The sequence below is a fragment of the Dipteris shenzhenensis genome, chromosome 33 (genome assembly GCF_047967505.1).
Source record: "Dipteris shenzhenensis isolate YYH24624 ecotype China chromosome 33, Dip_SZ_1.0, whole genome shotgun sequence".
NCBI lineage: Eukaryota > Viridiplantae > Streptophyta > Polypodiopsida > Gleicheniales > Dipteridaceae > Dipteris > Dipteris shenzhenensis.
Window position 1 is genome coordinate 4,121,061 of NC_141628.1, and position 22,130 is coordinate 4,143,190.

At 43.5% G+C, this 22,130-nt stretch overlaps 1 protein-coding gene across 1 annotated transcript in view; it reads left to right on the top strand.

The window, feature by feature from the left end:
- The first annotated feature begins 9,482 nt into the window (after nt 1-9,482).
- MPPBETA (Insulinase (Peptidase family M16) protein) overlaps nt 9,483-22,130 on the top strand; it is a 34,304-nt gene continuing 21,656 nt past the window's right edge. Inside the window, exons 1-5 of the mRNA XM_087371708.1 lie at nt 9,483-10,162; nt 10,369-10,533; nt 10,649-10,786; nt 10,963-11,114; nt 11,281-11,389. Coding sequence (XP_087227834.1) covers nt 9,602-10,162; nt 10,369-10,533; nt 10,649-10,786; nt 10,963-11,114; nt 11,281-11,389 — 1,125 coding nt within the window. The 5' untranslated portion in view covers nt 9,483-9,601. The remainder of the gene's footprint in view (nt 10,163-10,368; nt 10,534-10,648; nt 10,787-10,962; nt 11,115-11,280; nt 11,390-22,130) is intronic.

Genomic DNA, 22,130 nt, shown 5'->3' on the forward strand with positions numbered 1-22,130 from the left:
TTTCACATATGGAGGCAATGGAGTACTCACTTCCTTCCCCCCCTCCATATTGAAACGCTGCAATACTTTTGTAACATACTCTTTTTGTGAAAGCCAAAGGAGTTTCCTACTCCGATCATGCGTGATGCGCATACCAAGAATATGACCTACAAGTCCCAAATCATTCATATCAAAGGCCTCATGCAACTTGGCCTTTAATGCATCTAGCTCAAAAGTATTCTTGCTAGCCAATAGCATATCATCCACATATAGTGTCAAGATTATCAGGCTATTATCCTTAGCCCTTTTAGTGTAGAGGCAGTGATCAATTTCACTCCTTCTAAAACCGTGGGACCGAATGAAAGCATCAAACTTCTGATACCATTCTCTAGGCGCTTGCTTAAGACCATAGAGACTCTTCTTTAGCTTGCAAACTAAATGCTCTTTGCCCTTTTCTTCAAAGCCTTCCGGCTGCACCATGTAAATTTCCTCATGCAAATCCCCATGCAAGAAAGCTGTCTTGACATCCATCTGCATAAGCTCCATATCCTCTATTGCCACTAGTCCAAGCATGCATCTAAGTGTGGTCATCTTCACAACCGGAGAGAATATCTCATCAAAGTCCACACCCTTCTCTTGCTTGAACCCTTTAGCAACCAAACGGGCCTTGTACCTAGGCACATCATCACCTGTGACCTTCATTTTGTAGACCCATTTACATGGCAATGCTTTCTTTCCATGTGGCAAAGAAACCAAGTCCCAAGTCTTATTCTTCATAAGTGAACTCATCTCTGATTGCATAGCATACTCCCACTTGCGTTGATCCTCACGCATCATAGCCTCTTTGTAGCAAGAAGGCTCCCTGCAATCAGTAAGCATCACATAGTCTACCCCTGGAACAAACCTATCAGGCGGTCTAGACACTCTAGATGATCTTCTCAAGGGCATTTCAGCTTGCTGTCCCACTTGCATATCAGCCACATTTGGCTCATCATTTCCACCAATAGATGATCCATCATCTACCCTTGATTGTATACCTGTGGGAGTACTTGGTGGTACCATTTCTTGCACATTTGGTGCATGGACAGCTTGCTGTCTATCAACATAGGCAGGTGGATTCACATCCTGGAAAGTGATTCTCCTCATTTCCACATCCCTCATGGGTGCCTTATGCATCTTCTTCTCATTGAAGACCACATCATGGCTGCGTATGATCTTCTTTGCTTCTGGATCCCAGAGACGATAGCCCATCTCTCCACTTTCACCATAACCCAGAAAGATGCATTTCCTAGACTTAGGATCTAGCTTCTTTCGAAGCTCTTTTGGCACATATGCATATGCCTCACACCCAAATATATGCAAATGAGAGTAAGAGGGCTTCTTGCCACTCCATGCCTCTTCAGGAATACCACCATCCAAACTCTTACTAGGTGATCTATTGATCACATGCACTGCAGTCTTCATTGCCTCAGCCCAAAAACCACCAGAAAGACTTGCATTGGAAAGCATGCATTGCAACCTTTCTTGAATGGTACGGTTCATCTTTTCTGCAACTGGATTTTGCTCTGGAGTACGAGGGGATGTGAGCTCCCTCTTAATCCCATGTGTATCACAGAAATGCTGAAAGTCATGAGAGAGATACTCTCCACCATTGTCAGTCCATAGGCATTGAAGCATTCTACCTGACTGATTCTCAACCAAGGCCAGCCATTTCTGAAATACCTGGAACACATCACTCTTCCGAGCTATAGCATAAGCCCACACTTTCCTAGTTGCATCATCAATGAATGTCACATAGTGTTCAGCCCCGCCTAATGACCGTGTAGGCATGGGACCACATACGTCTGAATGCACCAAATCAAGCATTTCAAACTCTTTCTTTCCCCTTCTTTTATGGGCTGATTTAGTCTGCTTCCCATAGAGACAATGCTCACAAAATTCAAAATCAGAGAAACTCAAATGCGGTACATAACCCAAACGACATAAGAGTTTCATTCCATTCTGGCTCATGTGCCCCAACCTGCAATGCCACAAAGAAGTGCTTGGCTGCTCGGTTATTGCAACAACATGATCAAATACCCCTGATACATGTAAGGGATACAAAGTCCCACACTTGGCACCCCTAGCCAAAAGCATAGAGCCCTTTTGAATTTTCCAACTCTGAAAGCCAAAAGTGGTGTGAAAACCAGCATCATCTAGCTGACCCACTGAAATAAGACTCTTGGTCAACTTAGGCACATGTCTCACATGTTTCAAAACAAATGCAGACCCGTTTGCAAAAGAAAACTTTATGTCACCTACTCCCACTATGTCACATGCATAGTCATTTCCAAGATGCACACAACCTGTCTTTCCACTATCATAAGTGGAGAACCATTCCCTATGGGGAGTAACATGGAATGAAGCACCAGAATCCAAAATCCAATCCTGGGAATATGCATCATCTGAAGTGGTAAGCAACTCTGCAGATAAAGTAGACATGAAGAGAACATCATTGTCACTATCATGTGTGACTGCATTGATCTCCTCGATCTTCACTTTTCCTTTGTCCTCCCTTCCTTTTTGCATTCTTTTTCTTATCCTTTTGCTCTCTTTTCAGCTTGTAGCAATCCTTTTTCATATGGCCCTTCTTGCCACAATGGTAACACTCAATGTTTCGTGCCCTGGATTTGCTACGTGACTTCACTCTTTCTTGGGACTTCCCCCTGAACTGTGATCTGCTCCTTTGCACATTTAAGGCTGCATCCTGCTTGTTGCCATCCATAGACTTCCGTCTAATCTCCTCGGCCAACAAGCTACCCACAACATCATCAAATTTCAGTACTCCACCAGGTGCAGAGTTACTGACAACTGTACGGAAGGTATCCCATGAGGATGGCAATGAACATAAGAGAAATATTGCCTTAGTCTCCGCATCAAAATTCATTTTCTGAGCCTGAAGCTAGCTGAAAATAATATTGAATTCATTCAAGTGAGAAGCAATGGAGACCCCTTCCTTCATCTGCAGCTCAAACAACCTCTTCATGAGGTAAACTTTATTAGAGGCAGTTTCCTTCTCATAAGTGGCACACAGTTTCTTCCACAAATCTTCCGTAGTTTGCTCATTTACTACTGTGAAAGAAACTGACTCTGCAAGATGAAGTCTAATAGTAGACTTTGCTAATGCATCCAACTCATTCTAATCATCCTCAGACATATTTGCAGGCTTAGCTTCAATCCCTGCCAAGGGTTTAATCTGCTTCTTTTGAATAAGCACATCCCTTATTTGTTCTTTCCACAAAGAAAAGTTTGTCCCATCAAACTTTTTAATGTTGAAAAACTCCTTTTCAGACATGGAAGAGGATGCCATGATGCAAATGAAACAAAATCCCAAATGCTAGTACCTGCAAGAGAGAATCACACCAAATACTAGGTGCACCCAAATGTGTATGCCACAATAGAGTGAAATATCACCAAAACTCAAAGCTCAAAGCATCAAAAGATGCATCTGACTCATGTGCATATACTATGCATCCATATGAGCAAATCTGGCCCAAAAGAAAATGCTAATAAGTGCCAAATGACTCAAGCATAAACACCGTCCACTGGCATATGCATCAATAATATCTCATCCAAGAGAGCATAGCACTATCAGTGCATCACCTGCAATGTGTCAAAGCTATCCCTCAGCTTAAAATAGCATCCATGTGCAAAGCGTCCATAAAAATAGCATCCCACAAGGAATTTGGGCCTATCAGCGCATCCAATAAGGACCGCAATGCATCCAAATGGCCTATAAATCATCCACTGCAACCCAATGCACACCACGAATGAGCGCACACACTGCTCAAACTACAACCAGAGTGATCTGCATAAGGTATGCTCAAGAAATCATAGTCCCACGGTAATGAGCGCTACTGAAAATAGAACCTGAGATGCTTCAAAACATGGGCGCCATTGCATAATCGGACTCAGCAAAAAAATCTGCAAATATCTCTCTTCTGCCAGAACTCCAAAATCCCAACCGATGAGTGAGAAATGGGAGTCAACACTTATCCACTGCCATGTGGCATAAATCTAAGGTTTCAAAACCTTAGTATGAAAAATGCATAACAGAGAGACGAAATCGAATACACAGAGATTTATAACTCTGAAATCCTCCACCGAATCACGCAAGAACTGATAGGTAGGGGTTTTTGGGCGTCCGGAACGCAATGGGACAGACGGTTTTGGAAATCGTGGTCTCAATCACTGGGTCCAACACACGGACTGAAAAACGTTTTTTGAAACAGAGCTATCCGTAAACTCCACCGGAGTGCGAATGATGAGCAACATAGAAGTTTTAGGACCTCCTGAGTCCACCGGAACTAACAGATCTGCAAATGGTTGCTCCAAACTTGAGTTCCAACACCCGGGCAAAAAACGCAGGAACTGACATAGTGACTCAAAAATCCAATGAAATGATCCCAGATTCAGGAATGAAGGTGTTTCCAGGATCCTGAAGTAATGTGGACACCAAAAGCAAGCAATAGTTGCCTCTACAAGTCAATATGGAGTCTCTGTCAAACAGGGAAAAGCTCAAAAAACGACTTTTTTCTTTGAAAGCTCTTAACAGGCTCTCAAAAACCACTTCGTAAAGCCAAAGTGACTTTTCCAAAGGTTCCTCCAAGGTCTCTGCACACTCGGATGCAAGTAAAGTCACCCACAAAGCTTCCCACAAAGCTTCTCCTTCCTCCCACAGAGCTACTGAGCTTCAAGCATCGCTCAGCTAGATGACTCGGGCTCTGATACCAGTTGAGAGTGCTCTTCAACGGAAGCAAGAACGGAAGAAGGAGAGAGAGAGACAGAGAGCCACACAAGTTTTGGTGGGTCCAGAACCACCCTAATCTTCTTTTTCATTCATTTATATATGTGTTTGAGTATTGTACATAACCGGGGTTAAGGCACAGTGACCTTTAACCCCCACACTTCTCCCCACTTGGGTTTTTCAAGGACAAGAATTGCGAGGAGCTTGCTTTCTCAACTCTATTATATGGTCACCCCAGGCAGTACAATGTACCGGTGAAAGCCTTTTACCAAAGGATAATGTAATGGGAATTTAAAAATAAAGACTTACAATTTGCACTGTCAATCGAGAACTTGTTCTTCAAAGCAATGAAAATTATGACAAAACAAGTTTTGTCATCGACATGGATGAGAATGCGAAAAGCTCAATTGAGAGGAAGGACTTTGCATATGCAAGATGCAATAGTGGACACAAACATTGAAAAAATGTTGCAATCAAACATCGGATACAAGGACTTTATATGCCTCCACACTTCAATGGACTCCAAAGCCAAACTTAAGAGGAATGTCTTTACAATGCTCCGTCAACTGGGTGCACGAAACATTTTTCATAACGCTCTCATCTGCAGAAAGGTTTTGGTCTCCACTGGTGGATTGTTTAAAACGTGTTAGAAAGCCAACAATTAGCATTCAAAACCCCACAACTCCTACAAAGATAAGAGAGTTGATACGTTCAGGCCTTGTCACAACAGCACGATACTATGTGCACAAATTCGAAGCACTGAAGAGGCTACTTCAAAAAGAGAGTGACATCATTGGAAAGTTGATGGATTACTTTTTTTTGTGACAGAGTTCCAGAATAGAGGGAACCAGCACGACCACAGCTTGCTATGGATAAAAGATGCACCCTTCTACAAGGGAATCCATGCTGGATGAAATCATTGAATTCATTGACAAATACATAACTATAGACTTGGCATAATTAGAGTTGTTGGAGAAGGAAATACAAACACACAAGCAAAGGAAAACATGTCAGAAGCATAACAAACATTGTCATTTTGGATTCCCGAGACCACCCATGAAGGAAACCAGAATCATGATGCCTCAACCCGATGATGTAAATAATGCAACAAACAAACACAACTTGAAGAAAATAGACGTGGCACTGCAAGAAGCTGAGACAACCCAATTAGATTTCAAATCTTTCATACAGAAATTACAACTTAGTAAGGAGGATTACATGCATGCTCTACAATGCAGAATCAGGTAACCGATAATATTTTTGCGACATAATCCCAAAGCCATATACACAAAGAACTTCAATCCAAAGTTATCACGACTATGGGAGGCAAACACTGACATACAGTTCATACTGAACCCTCACAGAGCAGAAGCATATTGCACATCCTACATGACCAAAGCTAATAAAGCCACAACCAATGTGCACTGTCACAGTGTGTTCAAACAAGAGCACCAGCGAATGAAAGAGTATAGAGAATGGGAAATGCAATTCTTAACACACACCACATAAATGCGCAACATGAATTTTATATTGCACTATCACTGCCACTCATAAGCAGCACGAGAGAGTTCAAATACATAAACACAAGTGTTGCAGATGAACGTACCCTGCTATTGAAACGCCGATCAGAGCTTGAGAAAATGGATTCCATAAGCACGGAAGTGTTCTATGAAGATATCATCACGAAATATAAAAGAGAACCTTCAGTTTAGAACACATTTGTCTCGCAGAGTATACTAGCAACTTCACAGTGTACAGTAAAAAAACAACAACAAGAAAACACAAAATAATAAGATTCAACAATTACAACGAAGTAGGAGACCCAAAAAACCATAACAAAGAGCTTTGCCTCCTATACTTGCCTTTCAAAAATGAAGAGCATACATTAGGAGGTACAAGCGACAGCTGGCACAACTTCTATGCTCAAAACAAAGACACAGTAGACCACAATAGAGCAAAGTTCAATCAACACATAGAGGCACTAAATGAGAATGACCATCGAAAAACAGAATCAATAATGTCATCCAGTACTAGTAACAATGACAATTCGAGCATTACGATCTGCAATTAGACATGCCCGAAAGCACGACACAAGATTACCACATGTCTTCAAAACATATCAAATAATGCCGAATAACGAGTACCGAAAAATGTTTTGAAGACTTAACCGAGAACAATGGTTGCTTGTGGAGAACATTGCACTAAAGAAAAGGAAAAAACCCACAGAACAAATTAGGTTATTTTAGCCGGAATAGGAAAGACGTTTGTGCTCGTGCTTATAGTACAAGCACTACTAAGGCAATACTCACACAAGCAAACAAATGATATTGTCAAACCAAGAGCACTCCTTCTTGCATACACAAGTAAAGCTACATACTATATTGGTGAATCAACAATTCATTCAGCTCTTCACTTGCCTCTATTGTTGTCAAAAGACACAAGACTATCTCCATAAAAACTTCAATAGCTGTCAACGATGTATGAGGAATTGGAACTACTGGTCATCGAGGAGATATCATTAGTTGGACAAAACACTTTCTCAGCTATAGATATGCAAATGCGTGAAATTAAACATAACCACAATGTACCTTTGGAGGGGTGGACGTCATACTTTGTGGAGACCTCTGCCAAGCAAGCCCAACTAAAGATAGCTATATTTTCTCACAAAAAACACCGACAATGGCAATACCAAATTCAATATGGAGAGATCACATCAAATATTACGAGCTAATTCAACCAATGAGGTAAGAGAAAAAAGAATACCTAGACATCCTGAATAAAATACGCATCGGCAAATAGTTGAAAGAGGACATCACAAAGCTAAACAAAATATACCATCGACAACCCACGAACAAGGAGAACATCCCGCATCTATTTTACACAAATGCATTAAAGGATAAACACAATGATGAAGTCTTCAATATTCTCCAAGGGAAGCTACATTTACTAAAACCACAATATACAAAAAGCACAAAACATGCAGCAAGAGCAACAATCACAATGGCAACTGCAACAGAGGCATTTCGAAGCCAATCAACCAAACATCATCAACATTCAATCTTTAAACACAACACCCTTGATTGCACACAAGCACGATGTATTAGAAAGCAAAAGCCTCATGGCATCAACTATATTATGCTTTCAAGAGACACACATGACAAACAATAACATGTTGGAACTGCATGGATTTGAATACATCCACAAAGACGAAGAGCATGGAATTGCAACATATTACACAAAATAGATACAACTACAAGAACATAGCTACATCTACAAAAATGGAACTCAGCGCCTACTCACCATCTTCACAACAAAAAGTAGAGAAAAAATAGCAATAATTAATGTCTACAAAAAACCTTATACACAACCAAAGCAACTCATCAAATGCCTAGAAGAAATTTGCCAAAACATTAAACCAACCACAACAACATACATAATTGGAGACTTCAATATGGACGTCCAAAAAAATACAAACCAGCCAACAAATGTGAAAGAATTCATGTCACAAAGAAATATGAAACAAATAATAGAGTCACCAACAACAATATATGGTTCAACCATAGACCACATTTGGACAAATAACAACACAAACAATACAATCTCAGGGACAAATTTCATATACTGGTTCGATCACTCTATTATTTACACAAATGCAAAAACAAAAAATTAATGCACAAACTTCCACTACCTATAGAATGATTTAGATCATTCAGCTTGTTTAGTAATGATTACTTTCGATTTTCCACTGCTGCTTAGTAGACCCATACTTCAAAGGAGGGGCTCAGGTGGAAACCAAGCATCATGATTACAAGTGGGTGCTTATAGCCCACGAGCCCTCTGCATTTTCATCTTTGCAAGTTGGAGGGTTAACCTGACTGTCCACAACTGGTTTACAAACTCCTAGTAGCTGTGGGTAGATGAGTGTTCAAGAGCCTCATGATCAAGAAAGATGCACTGTACGGATGAACCTAAGGGCCCTTACACATTGAGTAGGTGCTTGCCATGATTAACCATTTCAACCAATGACAACAAGTGAATGAAATGGTGGGCGGTGAATGCTTTAAACACCGCTTGCTTGACTGCAATGCGTGGATCCTTGTTGGTTGCTAAGTCAATCCAAAGTCTGCCGATCCATGGCAGCCAATCTTGGTTGCCTGCGGATGTAAACCAACCATTCATATGCTTTCCCGCTAGGTTGGACTCTTCTTGTTGCTACCTATTGATGATTGATGGATTTTTAACACCTTTAGGGGGCGAACGGCCTACACTCGTTGGACACCTTATGGTGGTTTGTCAAGACCCTAACTGTGATGCTATGGGGAGGCCTTTACCTCAGGTAGAAGTGGTGAGCGGCGAAGCCGCAAGTCACTTTTACCTGAGGTAAAGATAAACTCAAGGCCTCTACCAACCGTCAAAGTCACTGGGGTAAGGAGGGTAAACGCTTTTGGAATTGCGTGAGGAAGTTTTTAACACGTCATCATTTAAGGAAGGTTGTGATGGGATGGTTGCAAAGTTTCTGGGAGGTCAAGTAACATCGAAGCACCCACGATTGTCAAGGATACATAGAGGGATGATCCAACGGCTCATATCTCATAGTGCCAAGACCGGGATGCCAAGAGGTTTGACAAACCAAGACAAGCTCTTGGAGACAACAAAGGTTAAATGACCCTAGGGTGAGTTTGTAGAACTTGATTCCAGGCTTTTCGAGGCCTTGAAGTTTCCTTAGTTTTTGGTTTTGTTAACCGCTCTTCTTCTTTTCCTCCTCTTCTTCTCCTTCATCTTCTTCATCATCATCATCATCTTCTTTATCTTCATCTTCTTCTGAAGGTCTTGGCTATGGCGATGGCTGCCCTAAGCCTGAGACGAGGTGCTTCTCGCGTTCGTCCATGGCTTCTCAGCCTCTCCTCCCCCCTCTCCAGCCAGGCCCTGGCCGTTGCAGACGATCGCTTCACCCGTTTTGCCTCCGCCGTTCCCGTTCCCACCGACCACTCCCCTGTCCTCTCCACCCCCGCTACCAAAATCACCACCCTCCCTAACGGCCTCCGCGTCGCTACTGAATCCCACCTCTCCTCCCAGACTGCCTCCATTGGCGTCTGGATCGACGCCGGTAGCCGTTTCGAGACCGCTGCCACCAACGGCACCGCCCATTTCCTCGAGCACATGATCTTCAAGGGCACCAAGAAGCGCTCCATGCGGCAGTTGGAAGAGGAGATCGAGAACATTGGTGGGCACCTCAACGCTTACACATCCCGGGAGCAGACCACGTACTATGCCAAGGTTATGAAGAAGGATGTGCCCTTTGCTCTGGATGTTCTGGCGGATATCCTCCAGAATTCTTCGTTTGATAAGGACAGGATTGAAAGGGAGCGTAATGTGATACTTCGGGAAATGCAAGAGGTAGGGAAAAAATGCAATTCTTCCAGTGTTTTTGGTTTTGTGACCTGACTTGTTGTATGTCGATTCTTTTGCGGGGTTTTATAATGGGATTACTCTGTCTATAAAATAGTATGACATGTGGCTGCCAGGGTTTGATGGGATTTGAGGAAAAAAAATACGATTTTAAATTTGAGTGACATTTCGGCTGGACGAGTGAAGTGTGGCAGGTAGAAGGCCAACCGGAAGAGGTGATCTTCGATCATTTGCATGCCACCGCATTTCAGTATAGCCCTCTTGGACGGACGATCCTGGGACCTCCTGATAATATCAAGTCTATAACCAAACAAAACTTGGCAGATTATATATCTACTCATTATACTGGTCCTCGAATGGTAAGTCGCTGCTTCAGTCGACAGAAGGAGTTTTGTTTCATTATCAAGATTCGTGCTGTATACATTTCAAGCTCTTTTACGCCCATTCATAAATTTGAGAACTTTATTGTTCCAGGTCATCGCAGCTGCGGGTGCAGTTGAGCACAAAGATGTGGTGGAACTTGCTGGAAAACTGTTCACCAATCTCTCAACAAACCCTACAACGGCTGCTCAGCTAATACAGAAGGAACCTGCAGTTTTTACGGGTTCAGAGGTTCGTTTTCTGTAGTAGGTGCTTTGTACCTTTTCTACAAGTGCATTATGATGGAGAGTTTGCAAATGGTGGGATAGGTAGAGGAGCATGATCTATTAGTTTGCAAGTCTGATTTTGCTGGATGGTTCTCGTGGGATCCTCTTGGCTCATTCCGCAGTCATCTGCCTTTGATTCAGGTTCGTATCAGGGATGATGACTTACCACTAGCGCACGTTGCAGTGGCTGTCTTGGGTGCACCTTGGACAGACCCAGACTCTATAGCTCTCATGGTAATGCAGACCATGCTTGGTGGTTGGAACAAGGCTGCAGGAGCTGGAAAGCATATGGGGTAAGGACTATTAATTGATGGCTTAATAACAGAGCGCACTATAGGTGCTAATTATAGTCTCTGCTTGCCTCATGTCAGTTTTCTGAAACCCCCTATTTCTGCGTATCATCCATTCTTTTTTGATGCTATTACAGAAAAGTTGTAATAAATTCCATGTTCTCTGCAGGTCAGAGCTGGCACAGAAGGTTGCAGCAAATGATTTGGCAGAGAGTGTGATGGCTTTCAACACAAATTACAGCGATGCAGGACTCTTTGGCGTTTATGCTGTAGCCAAGGTTATTTTCCTATTCTTGCTTTGTTTGGGGTTGTTTCGTGGCATCAAAACTTAATACCTTTATCTGTATATTGTTTGTTATAATACAACCAAGGGAGGGAGGTTGGCACTCATTTTAGTAAGACAGGGCTAAATGGGGGGATATGGGATAAGCCTCGTTGCCACTTGTCTGTACTAGTGATATGATTTGACACTCTGTCCTTTATGGTCTCCCTTTTAGTCTCTCTCATTAGACAAGGAGAGCTTAGCAGTTTGCACTCCATTTTTGCTGTCCTTGTGCTCCTCTAGGGACTATTTGCGTCTCCTACATAGATCATCATCATTTTTTCCTCTCTCTAGACTCTAGAACTTCTATCTACTCTCTCCTCCCCGACCTTTGCTGCTCCTCTCCCTCTCCTCAGCCATACGACTGTATGGCCCTCCCTAGCGCTCTCCTCTCCCTCTAGTACCGCCTCTGAGCCTTGCCGCCCTCTCCTCTCAGCCTCGCTCCCTCTCCTCTCAGCCCCATTCCCTTACCTCTCAGCCCCGCTGCCCTCCCCTTTGCCGGACGGCTGTACGGCCACCCTCTCTACCTACCCCCTTGCCCAGCCCCGCCTCGCAGCCCGCCTCACCCCTCCACTCAGCCCCCGCAGCCCCTCACTCAACCCCTCCGCTCAGCCCCTCCCGCTACCCCCTCCGCTACCTCTACTACCCTCCCGCTACCTCTGCCACCCCCTCCCGCCAACTCCGCTACCCCCTCCGCTACCCCCCGCTAACCCCCTCTGCTACCCCCGCTACCTTTGCTACCGCCTCGCTACCCCCCCTAACTCCCTTTGCTACCCCGCTACCCCCCGCTACCCCCTCCGCTACCTCCCCCGCTACCCCTCTCTACCCCCCGTTACGCCTCCCGCTAACCCCCTCCGCTACCCCCTCGCAACCCCCCGCTACTCCCTCTTTTGTTTTTTTTTTGGCAAAAAAAAAAAAACCCCCCGCTCTCAGCTTTGACTTTAAAAAAAAGAAAAAGAAAAAAAAGAGAAGCAGCTTTGACCTCCTGCACTCCCTTCTTTGCCCACTGCTGTTTCCCTCATAATGAAGGGAACAGGGGATGAGGACAGGAGACTAGGTGGGAGACACTTCGATCCAAATCTGCATACGCGTGGAGATGGGAAAGGGGAACGGTGACAAGGCGAAAACACAAAAGCAACTCAGTTTGGAGGACTTCAACAAACGCAGCAACCGGAGCGGTTTGACAGTGGACAGCACTGCGGCCCAGAAGAAAGGGGCCCATCCAAAGCCCATGTCGCTCACCACATCCTCGACCTCTATGGTTATCACGACTATTTCACCACCATCATCCGCCTCATCATCTACGCCACCTCGCTCCTCCTCTCCTACATCATCATAGGTCTCCTCTCCAGTAGCCTCACCACTGGCCCCACTAGCCACGGCTCCATAGTACTTTTCCCTCGTATCATCTCCACCTCTCAGTCAACCATCCTTCATCACCTCGTCCAAGCCTCGCTACTCCTACATATCACACCCCCGCCTAGATCATGCTGCCCCCACCATCAGTATAACCTCAGTAGTCCACCTTCATTCCAACCCCTCTCGAGATCTAGTTTTCACCTAGACTAGGACATCTTAGGCCCCCGCCAGATGCTTGGGACTCCCTATTGGCCAAGATTCATAGCATTCGGGCCCGTTAGGCGGAGTTGACACATTACACCCAGGAGTTGGCCCGTACACCCAGGAGCAGGCCCACATTATACAAGAGAAGGGACTCAGACGTGACATCACACAGCTTCAAGAGGAGCTCGGTACCCTCAAAGCAGCGCTTGGAGAGACCCCAATCATAGAGATGGAGGCACAGATAGCCACGATACAGTCGGCTATAGGAGAGACGACTAGATGGGTGGACGTGGCGAAACGAGAGCCCGCAAAGGCAACCGTTTTAGCCGCCATACAGGAGCAGCAACAGAGGGCTTCGAGGGTCCTCAACATTTGGGTACGAGGGATCATGCGAGACAGCAGCAGCACCACTACGACGCCCATGGAGGAGGCGATCACCTTTGTGACCACCACCATGGGAGTCCCCGATCATGGCATAGAGAGAGCATGGCGTGTTGGGAGAGATCCCAACCAAGAGCAGTCCCTAGTCATTCGCTTCAGAGATTCACATGCTCGACTAGCGACACTCCGACGTCAAGCCTCTCTACGAGAGCATCCCACCCTGTCCATGGACAAGGATTTGACACCACTACAGATTGAGGAGTGACGAGTTCTTCTGCAGCAGCGGGATGTTGCCCGCAAGGAGGGGAAATGGACTGTGGTCCGAGATGGTAGGTTGCTGATCGGCACACGTTGGACTCCCACCCGTATCTCCTAGGGAGACCGGGCCTATGAGACTTAGGTTTTCGAGACCCTAGACTGCACCATTTGGAACTGTAATGGTACCTTATGGTCAGACCTAGGGAACTTGTTGGAGTCTTATATAGTCAGTGGCTACACATGGGAGTCAATCTTAATGGATGTGACGAGGGATACAGGAGGAGTCCGAGGATCAGGCGGGGTCGCAGTATTGTATAGGTCTTTCCTCGTTGGAGCCATCTCCATTGAGAGGAAGGAGGCACACTCCCGATTCATGTGGATCTAGATCCGATGCACACACCTGTGACCTTTTCATAGCAATATGCTACTTCCCGCCAGACACATCTCACTTCACTAGAGTGACATGAGAGGAGGGTGAGACATCGCCATATGCACCCTTACATGAGGATATCCCAGACCTTTTAGCCCATGGGGAAGTTCTCGTTGGAGACTTCAATGCCAAGACGAGCACTCGCCAGGCACCACTCTTGGTCTTCTGAGACGACTCTATCATGCTACCAGACATGGACCTAGACTGAGCAAGTATGACCAGGACCTCATCAGATCGACACAGGCCTGTTACACCATATGGACACGCGCTCCTTGATCTTGGCAGGATGCATGATCTCATCATCTACAACGGGCTCAACCTATTGCCCTTCTCAGGTGGTTTTACTTGCTTCCCATAGAAGGGGGCACTAATGTAGTAGATTACATCATGGGATCCCCTACCTTCACTTCATGTATCACCGACTTCACCGTAGTACCACTCCCTCCAAGAGCTGATGACACATACCTATTCTTCACTATCGCCACCCCACGTTTAGCCACACCACATGCATCACATAAGAAGCACAACACCTACCACAACACACTTTGATCACAGTCTCTTATCGGCCTACTTTGGATGCCTAAATAGACTCCTAACCTACATCAATCACATACCACTCATAGAGGACCGTGCTGCCTTGATTAGTCACACACTCCACGAGGCTGTCCTCCAAATCTTTCCCCACACCACACAGTCCACTAGACCACCTCTTGGTTCTGTACCTTGCAACAATTGGTACGATGCGGAGTGCAAGGCTTATTACCTAAGGCTCCGATTTGAAACCAGATGTCATCTCCCGAACACACCAAAGATGGTACGTAAGTACCGACGTCTCGTACGTCGAAAGAAGCAGGCATTTCTTCGTCGAAATGAGGAGCTGCTGCACATCTTGTACAATAGCAACTCTAAGGATTTTTGGCGGAGATTTCTTGAGCGTAGGTTCCCATCACCCCTCACTGACACGAGAGTCTGGTACACGTATGCACATCATCTTTATGATGTCCCACACCAGCCCACTCCAGACCTTATACACACGCCTCGCCCCATCACTTGCACGTTGTTCACCATAGAGGGAGTCAAGGACACGACATTGAAACTGCACAATGGCCAAGCGAAGGATCACGAGGAGCTATGCACTGAGTTTATCGCATATGGGGTCAACACGTTAGCCCCGATTCTAGCAAAGCTATTCAATGACGCTGTTTGCCTTGGCTTCCCCCACACTTGGACACTCAACACCATCACCCCAATCCACAAGGCAGGGGATCCCATGGACCCGAGTAACTACAGGACTATCATGATTGGACATGTGATGTCCAAGATCTATGTAGCTATATTGGATGCGTCGGTCAGCCTGTTCGCAGAGATGAGAGGGCTCAGAGTAGAGGGTCAGGCCGGTTTCAGGTGAGACCATGGGACTATGGATCACATACTCACACTCAGGAGTGTCATTGAGGAGGCCAGATCACGGAAGGAGAGGGTATATTATTGCTTTGTGGATTTCCATAAAGCCTTTGACACAGTACCTCGAGCTCGTCTCATCACACACCTACAGACACTGGGATTTGATCAGATCATCTGGGCAGTCATGGCACTGTATGGGAGAGTCTCAGGCTGAGTTCGAATAGGCGCAGGTTGAACAGATGAGATCCTGAGTACCATAGGGGTCAAACAGGGTTGTCCCTTATCATCGACCCTGTTTGGCCTCTACATCGATGAGCTTGAGACTTTCATGGGGGCGTTCAGAGGGACCATTATCAGGATTCTTCTTTATGTAGATGACGTGGCACTCTTGTCGTCCACACCTAAGGGGCTCCAGCGACACCTATATGCATTGTAGGCTTTTTGTTTATCCCATGATTTGGAGGTCAACCTTGGCAAGATCAAGGTCATGATCTTTAACACCTCTCGAGCAAACATGCAACGAAAGCAGGTTACTTTTACTTCTGTGGGTCACCAATCCTCATACACTTACTTGGGGGTCATCTTCTCCGGCCCGATCTTCACGATGAGACCAGCGATGCAAGCCAGACTGAGCAGGGGATACGCCTCACTGGCTCAGCTAGAGAGACAATGCTTTCACTCCTACTTCGAGGACCCTCGGTCCAAGGCTCTTCTCTTGGACTCCTTAGTCTGACCAGCCGGTATGTATGGCATCCCTTGTTGGGGGCTTGACATATCAGAGATAGAGTGGACACGGGTGGAGCGCCTGCAGATCCTCATGCTCTCACGGATGATCCGGGGGAAACCGTTTGTACTACATTACATCATTCAGGTCGAGTTTGATGCTTCTTCACTCCAGCTAGATGCAGCCTTGCAGACCATCACATATCTACATCGGGTTAGATCATATGGGGACTACACATCAGGGAGAGAGAGGTTGCCATGGTTGGCTTTCGATTTCTCCATGAGGTTGGCAGCAGAGGGAGACGAGCGATGCTGGTATGCACGGACTCACAGATGGTTTGTGAGACTAGGGTTCCACATCCATAGGATACCTCCTTTTCAGTACAGTTTAGATGCCCCTCCGGTACTCTCATCCACCATCCCGATTGGGTGACACACCAACCAGGTCATTCGAGAGAATCTCCTGTAGCTACACACCTTTAGGACTTGGTTGGAGCCGAGGGAGCTCCTAGTGAAGTTGAGTTTCTACAGAGATTACTGTCTTTGTATTTCGGAGGAGGGATTCATCACACCACCGGGGTACACTGAGCTTCATATGCCTCACTCACTACGGATCTTCATCGGACAGTTTCGGGTATCATCACACCGCCTCCGCATAGAGAGCGGCAGAGCAGAGGGGATTCCTAGGGAGCATTGCTTATGCATATTGTGCGATTGTTAGGAGGTTGAGTTGGAGGAGCATTTTATTTTTAGGTGCCCAGTGTACTACAAGATCCAAGGTCGCTACCACTACCTCTTCAGAGACAGCTCCGGGCTCCTTTTCAGATTCCTCACCAACCTAGATCAGAGATGCCTCGTGGCCTTCATTCACAAGGGCGTCCGACATAGAGAGTAGTTACTTAGGCGTCGAGGCTTGGCCACATCATTAGACACCTCTCAGAGCAGGATCACAGAGTTCTTTCCATCGAGTGACATTGATCGTCTAGTGTCTAGTCGCAGACATGACATAGACACCGATTCGACGATCGTAACACGACACATGAGACATCGAGGGGGGACACAGATCACTCTGGGGGACCTCCTGTCATTGTTTAGACTTCGGATACGTCCCATGGGAGTCAGGGGGGCTCTGGTCTTGTGTCGAGCCTCGTCTAGGAGATCGAGATGCACGGCACACCTTGACGGGCGCCTGCGTCCCATCACTGACTATGCACCAGCCAGGGCAACATGACATACGGAGGATTTCGCTCCGCTTCAGTTCTTTTCTTTTCTTTTCATTGTTGCATCTAGATGTATTTGATTATGTATGATCTGACTTAGGGTTCAGCACGGGTGATGATGCTCGTCTCGGTAGGTCCACCCTTCTTGTGATTTGTATCAGGTTTTCTTTCAGTGTCATAGACCCATTGATCTTCCAAAGACTCTAATAAAATTTCTTTCTTTCTTTCGTTCTTTCTTTGCTTATAGTTATATTCTCAAAGCTAGAGGTGTTATAGATGTAGGCCGTGATATTTTGGTATTAGTGTGAGATAAGCTTTCCAAACATCAATGATGATTAGGCTCTTACATTGCTTTGAGCAATTAGGCTCACCAAAATTTTGCATTATACTCTCGCTTGCTCTACTTGCTAGGTGGTAGGGCTTTTCAAAAGAAGTTATATGACATGCTTTAGACAACCCATTAATGATCTAGTAACCCTTTTTTAAATTGTTGATTAATCTAAGCTCTGTATGTGTCTATTCTAAGTTGAACATCAATTGAGCTGATGGTTGTTTTGCTTTCAAATGAGTTGGCTCTAGTTTTGGTTGTATGCATGGAAAGTGGATACTTCACTTGGTGGTCTATTATGCTACTTTCATTTTTAGATCGTGCCTTTCTTTTGTCAAAGATGGTTTGGAAGCTCTAAGCTTAGGATGTAAAATCATACTTGGAGGCGTATTGAATATCTTATGTATGCATGTCGAAGATTTTATAAGTTACCATGGACGTTTGCTTAAGATTTTAGGGCTTTGTTTAAATAGCTAATAAGGGGATTGGATGCTAGATTGTATGAGCTAATGGATAGTCTTTGATAGAGTTAATTACCATTGCCCTTTTTGGGAAGGAATTATTGGATCTGACAACAATGCATGTCATTTGATTTTGTAGCTGAGAGGATACTTATGTCTCTTTAGTCGTGTTTTTCTTCCTAGCATACATGTCCAATGTTGGATTAGGTGTAGCTTTGCTACTAAGTAAGTTTTATGTTTCTTTTTGTACTATTTGGTTGTTTCGTAGTCTCAGTTCTGTTTGTCTCTTTTTAACTCCTCCACCTCCCTCCCTTCACCCCCCCTGTCTCTATCTCTTCTGTCTTCTCGCACGGTTCTTTCATTCATGTTACTAAAATTCTAATTTGTAAGATTGTATGTGTTCTTGTCTTATGATATCTTGGGTATCTTTTACTGTTGTGTGGGTTGTTCGACTACATCGTTTTATCTTACGCGGGTGTAGAAGCCCCAACAGCTAAACTTATTCTCATTTATTCTTATTATTATCTTAATCCTTTTCTTTTTGTTTAATAATTTAATTTAATTTTTATTTTTAATTGTCTCTCTCTCTCTTAATTTGAATTTGAAAAAAAATTATTTCTTTAAAAAGTGTGCTTTTGCGTTTTGTTTTAGTTGCTCTCCTTGGTTTATTTCATTGTATGACCGCTTTATTTTTTATTTTATTTTATTTTTTAAATTATTGGTAACTTTCCTTTTCTTTTTCTCTTTCTTTGGTGCTTCTAGGTTGATTAAGCTCTTACAGTGGCCTTGGGGCCCTGGCTAACCCTAACTGTAATCGCCAGTTTGGGGGTATATTGGCTTAGCGATACATGCTTGATGAATTTGCCTTTTGAAAACCAACAGGGCGATCTCTTGGGATGTCATTTGGCTCCTGTGACATTCCCTTGTAGTAGTAAGGGAGGAGTTACCTTGGGACAAGTAACGACTGTGCAAGCAAGCCCCCCCTAAATACTAGTCTCGCTCCTGCTAGAATCAGGGGATATAGCAAGGAGAAATTGCCTTGGGATGGGTAGGGAGAGTGCAAGCAAGTTCCCCAATGTTGGATCGTTTGACCTCACCGAACAACATTGGAAATACTAGTGATGGTCTTGTCTCTTTGGTGGGTGATTTAGTTGGGTCTAGCTCGGTAAATCAAAACAAAAAAGTTAGAAGAAACATATATAGAGAAAGGTTTAACTTTTTAGCTAGGTCAAACATGAATAATCTTCTTGATTTTGGGGAAGGTAACATTAATTGGTCTAACGTTAAGGCTTTATTAGTTAGCACTCATTATACTAATAATAACATAATAATTCTTAATAAACTAAGATGTCTTAGAAACAAGCATCTCAAGACTTTTGTTTCTATTAGTCCTATTCATGCCACGCAAGTAATTTTTATTGTCTATAACATACATAGTAGTAACATGCTTTATGAAGGACAAACCTATAGGACAGCTTTTATTCGTTTTCAAGAACATGTTAGGGAAGCTAGAAAAGTTCATAGGAAGAATTCCTTAATTGAGAATTCAAAACCCTTATATGCAGCAATGGCAAAGTTTGGGTTCGAATCTTTTTGTTGCTTTCCCTTTGAGCATATAGAGGGCCATTTTAATAATGCTAAGGATTTTTACAAGGCTGCTCGTCCTCGTGAATTGTTTTGGATGAGATCTTTACACACTTTCTTCCCAAGAGGTTTTAATTTGGAAGGAAAATCAACTCTTCGTAAAAATAAAAGAACCTCTAAAAAGAACCCTTTGATGTGGAGAACTCATATCAAGCCCTTTAACATTTCTCATTACCAACATAATCATACACCTAACATCGTATGGAAACCTAAAGTTATGTTACGAGGTTGTCCTAGCTCTCGTGCAATCTCACATGTTGTTCGTGAGTTACCTCCCTCACTTCCTCTTCCTCCACTTTTCCCTCCTTTAGTTCCTTTAACTTCCTTAGTTCGAAGAGTTTTTGCTCCTCGAGACTATAAAAGAAGACTACTCTACCTAGATAGATTAATGTCTTTGGGTCTTTGAATCTAAATAAGCTCCATTATATACAACTTAAAACTTCGTTGGATCGCTTCTTAAAAGTAAAAGCTTCCTTTCAAAGCAAAGAAGTCTATCTAATAAGGAACTCTTGATTTGTATTTTTACTTCTCCCTCACTTGACAAGATAGGCTTAAACTCAATTTTGAAGTCTCTTGAAGTAGTGGATTCTCTCCCTCATTTTGCGAGAAGAATTTGGAAGCATCCAGTAGTAGCTTGGAAGTATGTAAAAACTTTAGGACAAAAGGCTTTCAACTATGGAGAGATAGGTAAAAGGCTTTCAGAGCATTCAAAATCTTCTGTCCTTAGAGAATCTTGTTGTTGTAAAAGTAAGAGATTCCAAAGCTTTTTTGATGCTGATTTAGGACATGTAGTCACAGCTGATACCTCAATTTTGCTTTCTAGTAACTTAAGAGACCTTTTCATGAAAGGCACGAAATTTCGATTGTACTCTTTTAAAGAGTCTTGCCTTTTAAAACCTATTGATAAGGGAATATCAAAGTTTGTTTTGCAATTAGAAGAATGTGTAGGAGTTCAAAATATCTTATCAGAATGGAAAGGGAAGATTTTGAAGAAAGTTGCTTTGAAACTAGAAGAAGTTCCTTCGGTTAATTGCTCAAAGTAAAGTAACCATCTTTCTAAAGAAGATGAAACTCTTCTTTGAAAATTCCATAGGAATTTTGTCATTTCTTATATGGACAAATGTTCCAATAACTTTGTTTTTATTTGCAAAAAGTTTTACTTGGAATGTCTTTTGAAAGAAGTGAAGTGAACTCGCTTGCCAAAACTTACGCCCCTGCCTTAGTTTCTCAAAAGTATTTGATCTGAAAACATCAGAGTTTTTGCAAGTCTTCTAGGTTTGTTTGCAATCCAAGTATACCTTTTCTTTGTGTTGCTTGGAAGTTTCACAAAACTCCCAAAAAGCCAAGATTTATTTCAACTGCTTGTGAGACTACTTTGACGGATGTCTCTAAATGGCTAAGCTACTGCTTCAAAGCCATGTTGCCCAGTGTCCATGAACTTTGGAGGGACTTATTAAAAGAGGCAGATGTCCCCTCGCACTCAAGCTGGATTTTAAATGACTTTGTAGGAGTGATTCCTGTTGTAAAATTTTTTAATTCCTCTCGAAGCATTCAGGAAAAAGAGTCTCCTATTCTCCTTCAAACCTATGATTTTACGACGCTTTTCACAAAGATTGAGTTGAAAGACCTGAAGTTTAGAATAAAAAAGCAAGTGGCTGAAGTTTTCAATATGAGATTTGACAAAGATAGATGCAAAGTGCTAAAAGTTGAGAAAACAACCTTATGCTTTGACTTCTTGTGGCTAAAAAATAAAGATTATGACATAGGTTCCAAAAAGAAAAGATACACAAAGGTAGTAAGTGTGGAAGATGTTTGCTCTTGGATAGATTTTCTTTTAGATAATCTTTACATCACAATAGGTGATTCTTTGTTTCAACAAATTATAGGAATCCCCATGGGCACTAATTGTGCCGTCTTTTTAGCAAACTTTTATTTTTTCACTTATGAATTTGAGTTTATGCAACGTCTTATTTGTATCAATACCCGCCCTATCATTTTACATAAGCTTAGCCAAGTTAGGCGTTTTATAGATGATTTATTTGTACCAGTTGTTCCTAACTTTCAAGACTTTATGTTCAAAGATGCTAGTGCTTTTGGAGAAGAAATCTATCCTCGTGACTCTTGTGAACTGAACTGCAGTCTACACTTCAAGAGGGGATTCTTGTGTTTTCTTAGATCTTAGAATTTCTCAATCTACCATAGGATTAGAGGTTGATATATACGATAAACGTGAACAACCTGAATATAGTGGTTTACACATTATAAAAATGCCTCACATTGACTCA